This window comes from Larimichthys crocea, chromosome VIII (genome assembly GCF_000972845.2).
Source record: "Larimichthys crocea isolate SSNF chromosome VIII, L_crocea_2.0, whole genome shotgun sequence".
NCBI classification, from domain to species: Eukaryota; Metazoa; Chordata; class Actinopteri; family Sciaenidae; genus Larimichthys; species Larimichthys crocea.
In genome coordinates, this window is record NC_040018.1 from 20,341,762 (window position 1) to 20,353,839 (window position 12,078).

A 12,078-nucleotide genomic window follows, 5' to 3' on the forward strand; every position below is an offset into this window, starting at 1 on the left:
GTTTCTTCTCCCTTTTGTTTTTCCACTGATGAAGTTGAAGTTTCTCATTTCATCTTTGCTTATGCAGACAGAGTGCCTGTTAGAGGCAGTGCCCATGGCATGCCAATCAAACATTTTCCAACAAAAACAGACAAACACAGATGTCTGTTCAGTGTGCCATGGCTGTCTGTTCTTTGTTTGAAATTATTTGGAGATGTTTGGTTAGATTCAAAATATTTAATCTATGTTTGTTTGTGTTTGATGAAGTTTGATCGGTTTGCTATGCTTTCAAATGGACAATTACCCCAACAGTCAGCATATGGTACGCATATCCATATGAACACAGCTCACACATGCCCAGTATTAGAGGTAAACTCACTGGACCAGCTCTGTATTTGTTCTTATATTGCCCACAAGGCACATGCATTTCAAAATGTGTGTATATATGAAAGGTGTGTTTAGTGTACATACTGTAACCCCCTGTTTTTATTTATATTTTTTTAGTTGTGTAATCTTTTTCAGTAGCCTGTAGTACTGCTCCGGTGTGACTCCACTGAAAACCAGACCATTTTCCAGCTCACTATAAAAAATAAAAAAAAATCCCCAGTGTTGTCTTCTTCATTTAAATTTAAATAAATATTAAATATGTTTAAATATGCCTTGCTGTTTTAAGTATTTTGAGTGTTTTACAGTAGATATCCTCTTTACCCTCCATTTTAAGGTCAGCTTTTAAATCAGCTGTTTGTTTAGTCTTGTTTGTTCTGTGCGCCATGGGCAGCTAGTTTTCGAATAAGGCAGTTGCCTGTTGGAAGATGTTTGATTGGTGTGCTATGGGCTATAGACAAGGTTTTACACCACTGTCACTACTTGTAAACTAAAGCACTGGATTCACTATCTATCTATGTTGGTCAGCAAAAGTGAGTTTACCATTTCATGCTGTTTTTAAACTATTTAAGTATCCCATACTTGGTTTCCAGCCTGATGCTGTGATTGTAATACAGATAAATTCCTTTCAGGGGCTTCTTGCCTTACACAGAAACAAATGACAAAATGACTCATTGTTAACTAGATTGTTGTTAATAATTAATTCACTTCTGTGCCCCCTTTCCACCTGTAATCAAAACAGGCTTGAAATATCAAATTAGATTGGTATCTGAGATCATAACATTTTGCATGTAGACATTTGGTTTTTATGAGGAACCCACCTACCTGATTTGCAGCAACCATAATGAGTGTCAGTGAGCTCTTGACTTTACTTGATTTAAATCACTGTAATTACACCGCTAGATTACCTTTCGATGTCAAAGAATCCACTAATTAACAGATCTAAAATACCACACTGTAAAGTTTATTCCATTTATATATATGGGACATGTTTTAAGATTTTATTGTGCTTACAATTTGAATTAAACATTTAATTTCCAAACCAAGTAGACTCAGTGGATCAGACTCCCACTATCACTGAAATTCAGTTCGGCAGTAGTGAATTTTGCACAGTGTTTTTCCAGTACAATTTCAGCTCTTCATGGGTGATTTTGCTCTTCTAGATAAAAGTGTTAATGCCCATATTGGAAAAGCAAGCACAGATTAGGTTGACATTACTTGAGGAATGCAGGAACCTTAGTGGATTAGCTGTCTTTCTTTTTCAGAGTTACTTTTTTAGCAACAAAATCACACCACGGTCTTAATTATATTCACTCTATAAAAGTTGCAGTTGCAGTTCCTACATAGAAAACAAGATAAAACATTCTGTGTTTTATCTGTTCCAGCACAGTGCTTTCAAAAGGTATACAACAGCATTCAAGGTTGCAGTGGAAGCTATAGAATCCATGTTTCAAATAGACTGATTGTTTCACTTGTTCCTGAAGGCTACATATTATATATGTGAGGTTATTGTAAGAGAAATATCCCTGTCAGCAGAGAGAGAAAGGGTAGTGACTGATGCACCCAATGCTGTGAATGAGACGGGTGGTGGTACAGTAGCTTCAAAAACATCTTTGCCTGTAATTGAAGGTTTTAAATTTAAACTAAATATAATATTTCATCTAGAAATAAACTATGAAATACTCCAACAACTATATACTTCATAGAAATGGCAGTCATGCCAGCTGTATTTTGTCTGAAGCAAAAAAACCCACTTTCCATTTTCTTTCCTTTTTTTTTCATCAGCAGCCAAATATAGTATAACTGGTCCAGATTTGCTTATGCAGAATATGTGTCAAGCTTGTTCACCTGGAGGCTGTTTACCTTTACCTTTATTGGGGACTACACATTCACCTCTACAGTAAACTAGACCGTTCCTACTAATTAGTAAGCTCTCAGTGGAGTGCTAACAGTCTGTAAGCATTAAAAGGCTAACTATATATATTTTTGTTTGTTTCCAGGTTGTGCAACAATTATTCTTAAAAACTCAACTGTCCATTTTGTGTTTTTTGCTTCTTGTTTAAAAAACAAAACAGCCATCTTGAATCATTTATCAACCCAATAAGAAATCCTCTACGCTGCTCACGTCCAAACGATGTCAGAGTTTTTTTTCTAATGCTGATCGGCCTTGATCTTAGATAGACCTTGTGCTGTCAAGCTGACAGGCTGCTGTGAAGATTTGGCTCTATTTCCTGAATCTCTGTCGTGCATTTATTGACAAGGTAGAGGAGGGATAGAAAACAGGCAACATTTTATTAGAGCACTGAGAAAGTAGGAGAAGTAGGATAATGTATGGGGCAGTGATGCCTTTCCTCAGGGCTGTCAGGGCTTTATATGCTCCCCGTCACGGTGTTCTGCACTGCCTGATGACTTCATGGCCCCGAAATAGAGGTTTTCATCAACAGAGACCTCCCTTGTCCACTAAACGATTAGACAGACAGTCATTTCGTTATGATTGCTGGGCGTTGCTCTGTAATCAATTTCAATGTTTTGGCCTAAGCGATGTGGTGTGGTGGGTGTTTGGAGGGGGATGGCGGTCGTGGTGTTAAAAGGCTGCTTTCAACAAGATGTCCTCTCTCTGTCTCTGTCTCTCTATATTCATCCAGGATAATTTCCCAGCAGGAAACCCAGAGCGTCTCCAAGATCTAAAGTCCACTGTTGATCTGCTGACCAGCATCACCTTCTTCAGGATGAAGGTAGCTTGTGTGCATATGTGTGTGTAGGTTGTACAGTATGAGTGAAGTACAATTTGAAAGAAAGAGGGCGGGGAGTTTGTCAAATTTAAGACAAATTGAAAGAAACATAAATGTTCAAATAAATGATGATGGAGCACCACACGGACTAACCTTTGTAGATGTCTAACATATGTGTAATTCATAACCAGTATTCAATTACAAACATAAACCCTCATTGATTTTAGCTACGTGTCATTTAGGTGAAATCAATTCAAAGTCATAATTCTGAAAACCTGCCCCTCCCTGCACCACAAACCATTCAAAGACAAACGATTTATTGTTGCTGATGCAATGGGGTTGTGTTTGTGTAATGTGTGTTGACCTGCAAACTACAGTAAGCCTCTTTGTTTAAAATGCTTCCAGCTATGTCTTGTTCGCTCTCCCTTCCTCTCTCTCCCCCAACAGTATGCCTCGTCTTGACTTCTCTTCCGCTATATAAAAAGCTCGGCTCCATTCAAGCTGTCTTTTGGCGCGAGTGGGGGGTGTAGTGCTGGAGCACTGAGGCATAGCTAAGATGGCAGCTGTGGGCAAAGGAATGAAAACTGTCACTTTAGGTTTTCAAAGCTTTCACTCTGTGCCATGCCCATGCTGAGCTTTGCTCTGTATACACACACAGGAGCTACAGTGTTACCATACGATATACTGCGCACACACCTAAATGTCAGTCTGGGCACTTGTCAATTATGATATACATAATTCATGTAAGAAGGTTGCCCTTTTTTCCACAAGGAAGTGATATCTTGGAATGTAATATGATATCACCACATTATCACTCCCCTGATACATGATTCTGTACATAGAAATCCATTTAAGACACAATTACTGTCATTGATTTGGATGATTTTATATAGTCTTCACAGCCATGAGAACACCCTCCTGAAAGCATACATTTTAATCGTGTGTGTATTTGTGTGTGTGCAGGTACAAGAGCTCCAGAGTCCACCAAGAGCCAGTATGGTGGTGAAGGACTGTGTGAAAGCATGCCTGGACTCCACATACAAATACATTTTTGATAACTGTCATGAACTATACAACCAACTCCTCGACCAGGTAAACAACTTTCAGATCTTTTCGACTGTCAGTACTAATCAAACTTCAGCTTGTTAAAGTCAGGTCTCTGCTTCTGCACAGGCTCACATGTAGATTCTCAAACCGACAGGTGCTGACTAATAACAGAGCACACTTATATGCCATGCTCAAAGTGAATAACTGCCACGTGTTGAGATCTCTGCATTCGTCACACAGATTTAGTGATGCACACACTAATGTGACACACTGCAATGTGTCACTGTATGACTTTATTTAGTTCAGTGTAATCATAGACAAACAAGATTTGCCTCAAATACACTTTGAGCAAGAAAGTTACTGTACTGTAGGTGTGCGTGCATTTGTTTGTGTCAAGAAAGATGAAGAAGGTGCTGGGTTATAAGGTGAGGATAGTGTCGCTGTGGCACCTATGCACGGCTACTTGCTTGGTTGTGGGTTCGGTCAAGTCAAGTTCCTTTGGATTTTTCCTAAACTCACCACTCATCAGACGAGCCTTGTATTTCTTTTTAAAGAAGAGAGAACAGGAAGGCACACTCTGCTCTGAGAGTTTTACATCTGATGTCCGGTCTTGAAGAATGATGTGTTTTGTTAGTTGGGCTAAATCCTGTCCGAGTGCTTATCGCTCATCTCCTTGCCTACTTTAAAAAACTGGTCTGTGACTGAAGCAATCGACATTTCTACATCATATAGCAAATGTTGAAAAGCTGAATATTGATGTAAACAGTGGTTGTAAAAATGTATTTGTTCGCCCCTGTTTTAATATATTGGCCTCCAGTTCAGCTTTAGTGTTCTTTTGTTTCCTAACCATAACCCAGCCCACTATTGGCCCATCAAGAGTAAACAAACACTCAACATGATATTATATAAAGAGCATTTCTAACAGAAGGGTTCATATTTATGGATTGCTCACAGGATAATGCAGACTAATAAAATTTAAGCTGATGTGTTTATTATTATTGCAAAGGCTTTTTGGTAACACTTTCAAATCTCGATCTGATGAATAAACACTGTGTGAGTAAGAGCTGCTAACCTTTAATGAGAGTAACTCACAGCATACCTGCTCTTCTTATTCATGCAATTACATTTAATCTGCAAACTCGCTACTCAACATCTGGTAATTAGTCTGGCAGATAGGCATTAACTAGATAGGTGAAGCCTTCAGGAACTTAGTACTTGCATCATTATCTTAAAAATTAAGCTGTTTAATTGATGTAGGAAAACACCTGAAGCACCTTAATTACCATCAGTCCATGAAAAGCCAATAGGATTGAATATAGTTGTAACTTATCTAACTCCTAATTCATTTGTAAGAATTTTAAGGTAAAAACCAGAACCGGCATCCCCTCTCACCTCATGCCTTTATCACGAATCACCTTCATCCTGTCATAAACCTGATATTGCACCTTCCCTTTCAGCTTTAGTGTGCTTTGTATTGATGAGGAACCACACCAGAAAATATAAATTCAAGCCAGCATGGCTGGAAATCAATAGCCTCTATATCATGACTGACATTTACCTTACAATAAAAATGTATACTGCTTCTATTGCAAACTTTACATGAAGGACTTCAACCTTCTAAGAAAGAGAGAGTGAACCACACCGTCTCATCTGTTTAGGGTTGTATTGCCTCAAATGTCCAGATGGATAATGTATGAGCACAAAATGCCTCAGTGTGGACAATATACAGAAATTGCCATGGCAGTATCTTGCCATACTGTCTCCTCTTGTAAGAATGTATCACTAGCATGCCCTGAGCAGCTGCAGGCATGTTCTCATAGACTTAATTACACTTTCAAGAAACAGCATTACCCAGTCCACAGTTATGGTTTGCTTCCACAAACCAAAGTAGATTTACATGTGCTAGTTTACTTGCTTTGGCCAAGCCCAAGTAATAACCGTGCAACAGGCAGCTCCGCCTGATTATTTTACGGTTTACTTCCCATGGAGAATGGCCTCTACGCCACACAAGATAATGTCTTTTAAGATAATGGACGCAATCCGCTCAAACGTTGAATAATAAGCTTCTTTGTTTAAACAGCCTGAGGGGTTGTAAGCAATTACCAAACTGGAGAGATAGACACTTTCCTAATTACATCTTCGTCCACCACAGTTTCACAATTGACAGCTTCTCTATCAATGTTTCCTTCACGGCAGAAGAAAAAGGCTTCACCCCAAAGCAAATCTCACTGTGACTATAAATTATTATGTTGCACATGCACTAGGTAGCCTTTGACTCAGCGGACACAACATATTACAGACCCCAATTCTCAAGTTGCTAACATTGACTAAGTGCGGCGACACAAGAGCTGACACGGTGGCCAGGCAGGCAGTGAAATATCCCGGTTACAACAAGACATCTTGCATAACGTAACAACAAAGCTCTCTGCTTCTGCCGGGGCGTAAAACAAATAGGGGGAGGAGGGACAGGAGGAATCTAGCTGAACAGTCCCTTAAGTCCTGGCAGAAAAGGGAGGATTTTGAGAAGAAAAGCAAAGGGGAAATGGAAATGGAAAGAGGGCAAAATGAAAAACAACAATAATTTTCTTTCAGGTTCAGGAATGTGGAGTAGAAATAAGGTGCACAGACCAGAAAGGCTAACATACACATGCATCTATGAAAGAAATATACATATATATGCACATGCATTATGCAGATATTAATGCATAAGTAGACAGATGATTAGAAGATATGTGGTTTTTGAAGAGGTTGGCCATCTTTGACAGACATACACAGGCAGTGATCCACTGTGCAGGAAAGCAGCAGAGGAGCTACAAGACCACTCCACTTCTTACTGAGCAAGCAATTCAAATTGATTCGATAAGTATCTCTCTCACTGACATTATCACATATTTGCCAACAATACCCAAGTGGTCGATTTAAATGTGTTTGAAGAAGACGCTGTTTGTTTTCAGAATGTGTGTCCATACCTACAATGTGCACAAATGCAACCTACTTTCACTAAGCCTTCAAACGCATTGCAACAGCTTCAGTGCTGCCCACAGCTATTTTCTCTCGGGAGTTTGATCACATTTTCTGAGAACATCCTTCAGTCAGAGACTCTGTAATTTACGTCACATTGTGAGAATTGATGAGGCGCCAGTTGTATCCTAATGCTGATTTAACCCACACAGAGACCAAAAGTGCTAAACAATAAACATAACTACCCCCTAGAGAAGTGATAGGCTGCTATGAATATTGGTGTCCCCGCCACCCTATTTGCTGGAAGTAGTGGAACTGCACTGCACTCTCAGTTCAGCACGGTGTTCACCTCCTAGTACAGCTGAGAGTGAAGCCCATGGGTGTGTTGTTAACTGTAAAAAGACAGCAGGCTACTTAATCACCTTTAACAATGTGTTTGTACCTGCTTGAGGTGAATACAGATGAGCAAAGGGAGTCTAAACTAGTTTTAGTAGGATGCATACTGCATCGTATTTAGTAGGCATGACACAACCTTCAGTGTCCTTCATACAATCATACAGCTATGCATGCACACACAGACACATGGTACATGCAGAGACAAGTTTTGCATAGCTGTCTCACCTCCTGCAGAGATATGTTTCATTATTCATGCCTTCACCGAAATTTACTTTGCTGCATGTAGTAGCATATCGCTCTCTGATGGTCCAGTCTTCTCATACCAGGCCATACTTTTTGAAATAAGCATCATTATTCGAATATTATAAACTATGAGTTATGGGATAAATTGATTGCAGGCCTAAACTCATACATTGTTCATTTTCTTTTCACTGGTAATCACTTGTTAACCTCTCAATACTTTGAATTTTATGATTAATGGACCAAGCAAAGCTGTCTTTCGTGCTGCTTGCCTTAATTTATTATCACACAGACCAACGATGCTTCACATCTCAGCCATCTCATACTGTAGATGACTCTATTGGGTACATGTGAACCCAGGTTAATATGCATTCAGCTGATTGAAGTGCCAACACAGTCGTTGAGTTAATATTCTGTACATATAAAGCTCAGACTGACTCCCTGTTGCCTCCATATTGAAAACCTGTGCATTTTTTATGTTTTGCTGCATAGCATGTAAGTGAATATTCAAATTTGAAATTCATGAGCATATGATCAGTTTGATGCCTGGGAGTGAACCTCCCATGGACGGTAGTAGACTCTGTTTTCATGACAGCGATAGACTTAACATTTACATCCCCAGACCCAAATGAAGTAGTGAACCCTGAGTTCACACGATCGACTGTCACAGCCATCTGTAAGCCCTGTCTGTGTTTCTTGTTCCTGAGATTAAATTCTGTAGCTCCTCCGGCTGCAAAGTCGGCAAGACATGTAGCAGCATTACATCCCTTGCATCACCAGATATTTAAAACAAGAAGTACAGGTTGATTATTAAAGGAATTGATTAGATTCTAAGGGCGGTATTTTATTAATGGACTCATTTTGGATTTCCATTTCCCCAGATCTCACTACAACATCATCTCTTTGTGCTGCACCAAAGTCAATACGCTTAAGGTTGTTAAATAATTCAAACTAAATTATTCAATAACTGATTTGAACATGTTTCATTTTTAACACAATTTTCTATTCATCGAACAGTCAGTTACTTGTACATACAAAAATGAGAGAATGTGTATTACATCCTCTTGGGGGGATATGTCCCCCATAGTATAGTCCACAGTATATTTGTCAGTGTGCATAAGCACATATATGTTTGCATTTAATTATGTCTGATATGTATGATACAGATCTGTCAGTTTGTTCCAGTATCTGCACACTGCGCTTGTGGCCTTGCTCATTTTCTATGGAACCTGTTCATCGCAAAATGAAAGACTGACAGTCCTTGCTGACTGGAGATCAGTGTGGGGATCAGTGCACTCAGTGTGGGGTGAAACAGATGGTAGAGTCAGTGAGAGGTTTTAGATTCAACACCTTTCACCCCAGGACAGCCACAGAGATTTCTGCAACAGACTTGGATGCACACTGACATCTACACAAATACATTACTGCACATATTAATAACACTTTTATTTAAGATTTCAGTCACGGTTGATTTGGCGACAACAACAGAAACTGCTGTGATCATATGACATATTATGACATGTAATACAGAAATATATAAATGTATTGAAGTCTAGTGAGTACAACAACCATCTTTACAATCCCAGGCGTCTTATTATTTTGTCCTAATCCCAGAATTCAAATTGTCTTATTGTCCTGTCTCTACGGCTTCCTCAACACAATCAAACTGTCTTCTGACTTTCACCATCCTGATTTCCTTCTCTGCAGAGCCGTAAGCTGGACATTTCACGAGAGGAGCAGGGTCCATCGATAAAGAACCTGGAATTCTGGCCAAAACTCATCACTCTCATGGTGTCTGTAATCGATGAAGACCGGACAGCTTACACCCCAGTCATTAACCAGTATGTACTCCTTTATTATACCACACATATTTTTTGTCCATTAAGCTAATTTTTAATCTAATCAAATGACCCATTTGATTAAATATTTACTTCATTGTTTAGTATTTAGTATATTATTTTTTTTACCTTATTCATTTATTTAGCCTAATTAAGGCCAGTTCTGACTTTATTACTCATCCCACAAATGAAGGAGAGATTTTTTTTCTCATTTCTTTTTTTGAGAATGAGTGAAACCCATCATTTGAAAAATGTATTTACTGATTGAGACATGAATCAGTGCAGTTTTGCACAAGAGGGCTGTGAGGCAGCTTTATTTGTAAAAAAAAAAAAAATGAGGAAAAAAAAATGCTTTATTTGTATTGTGAACCATATTATGGTGAGATAAAAGGAGAACATAGTGTCGCAGAATTATGTAACAGATGAAAGATTTGTTTGAAGAAAAAAGACATAGAGAACTTTTTGTTGTGATAGTGTTGAGGGCTGCAAGAGGTGTAAGATGTTGTGTATGTGTGTCCTTACGATGATCTGGTTAATACAATCAAACAAATTACACCACCTGAAGAAAATGGAATGGAGCTTTATGAGAAATAAGATTAAGCGTGTTTTTTCTTTTTGTCTTGCGCATACATACATATCCTTTCACATTTTCCTCCCCCTTTTTTCTTTTCTACTTCCTCTTGCTGATTTACAACGCTTATTAGGACTCTGTTTATGCCCTGAGCTTCCTCTCCTACAATGTCTAATGATAGATTTGCAATATTTATGCTCATTCCCTCCATATTCCCCCAGTCAAGTTCCAGAGTGACAGCAACTCTGCCGCTTTTTCAAGATAAACCCAGGAATGGACTTGTTACTTTTAAATAATGGGTACTGCTGCCAGGAGAAAACAAAATGTTGCACCGTTTCTCTGTGCTGAGAATATTTACTTGAGAATCTAGCCTGAAATATTTTTGAGCCAACTGATGGAATTTATTTTATGATTGGAATTATAAAAAATGGATGCAGCATTTGTTTTTAAATCTAAAAGGATAAAAAGGTTTAGAAATTATTTCCAGAAATACTCATCATGCTCATTGTAAACCACATAACATCATTTATTTCACCTCATAGAAGAAGACTGTAAGCCATAGATGCACCGTATCTGCACTCATTTTTGCCATGAAGTGTTTTTATTGTCTGCCGCGCCTGCAGTACAGCATGTCGGTGCATGATGAGACTGAAAAATAACAGAGGTCTAGAGAGATTGTGAGAGTGATAGAGATGAAAGTGGGAGCAATTGTTTCTGGGGTTTTTTCTTTTTTTTCTTCTCTCCAGTTGCCAGTGGGAGCACTCCTCCAAGTCTCAGTGTTTGTTCTTTCATAAAAGAATGTGCTGAAGGTTGGGAGAGAAAAGAGAAAAGTCTGTGTGTGTGTGTGTGTGTGTTGCTGGAGTGTCCGGACTGAGCAAATGATTACTGTTTCAATAGAAATCATCGGACAAAATGTGTTTGTTGTTGGAAACAGGGCGGTCTCCTGCAAAAGTAAAACATTTCCAGATAAATTGACCTTCCTCAGGCCTTGGCTCCCGTCATCTATAAATGTCCTCCCGTCACTGTCTGAAGATACGGATAATTAAACCATTGACATTTCACATTCAAGCTTTGAATGAAAATCTATAGGCATTCCAAAGAGCAGATTACTTACCAAACAGATTGCCACCCCGTCTCTCTTCTTTGCTGTGTCATTTCCTCTTCCGTTTTTTTTTTCTCATCTTTAAATCCTGTGCATGAATCTTCATTTCGCACCTATTCAACCAGGTTTGGAAATGATGGGACATTATTAGATTATGAGATTCACCAACCATGTCTTTTTGCACATCTGTTAAGTCCTCTGTTAGAGATTGAGGCTGGGCCAAGCCATCAGGCCACCCAGTCGAGCGTGTCATTATACGGAAATGAGTCTGATTGGAATCCGTTTCAATTCCACCAGGTTTCCGCAGGAGCTGAGTGTGGGCAAGATCAGCTCTGAGATCATGTGGAACCTCTTCGCCCAGGACATGAAGTATGCAATGGAAGGTCAGTAATGCTGCTGAACAGACAATTATCTTTTGCTTGATGGTGTGTGGGTGTGCATAGATGTGTATGTTGTGGTGCATTCCGCTTCCTTTTGGGGGGAAAAAAGTCTGCATAATGTAAATCATTACATTTTAGGTTGAAGACTTGATTTAAGGTTAGAGTAAGGATGGATTCAGCTAAGAAATGGTTAGATATAGAGTTAAGATAAGTCAGAATGTCATGTCAGTGTAATATCCTCTGAAGTGATGGAAATACAACTGTGTGTCTGTGTGTGTCGGTATGTGTGTAAAAAGGGATGAAGATAAATTATTTAAATTGATTGAGTGCTGATGAAGAATTATGGATAGCACTTTACAGCACAACAACATCCAAATAGTTCCCACTGATGTGTAACTACTTCTTAGCTACACACTAAATTAGCAGTTAGTTCTAATTGGTTGCTCTC

General features: G+C 38.9%; 1 protein-coding gene across 2 annotated transcripts in view; it reads left to right on the top strand.

Moving 5' to 3' along the window:
* unc13c (unc-13 homolog C (C. elegans)) overlaps positions 1–12,078 on the top strand; it is a 95,581-nt gene that overhangs the window by 47,390 nt on the left and 36,113 nt on the right. For both annotated transcript variants that reach the window (XM_019278897.2, XM_010731848.3), the window contains exons 16-19: positions 3,009–3,098; positions 4,059–4,187; positions 9,447–9,580; positions 11,548–11,633. In XM_019278897.2, the coding sequence (XP_019134442.2) occupies positions 3,009–3,098; positions 4,059–4,187; positions 9,447–9,580; positions 11,548–11,633 (439 nt within the window). The remainder of the gene's footprint in view (positions 1–3,008; positions 3,099–4,058; positions 4,188–9,446; positions 9,581–11,547; positions 11,634–12,078) is intronic.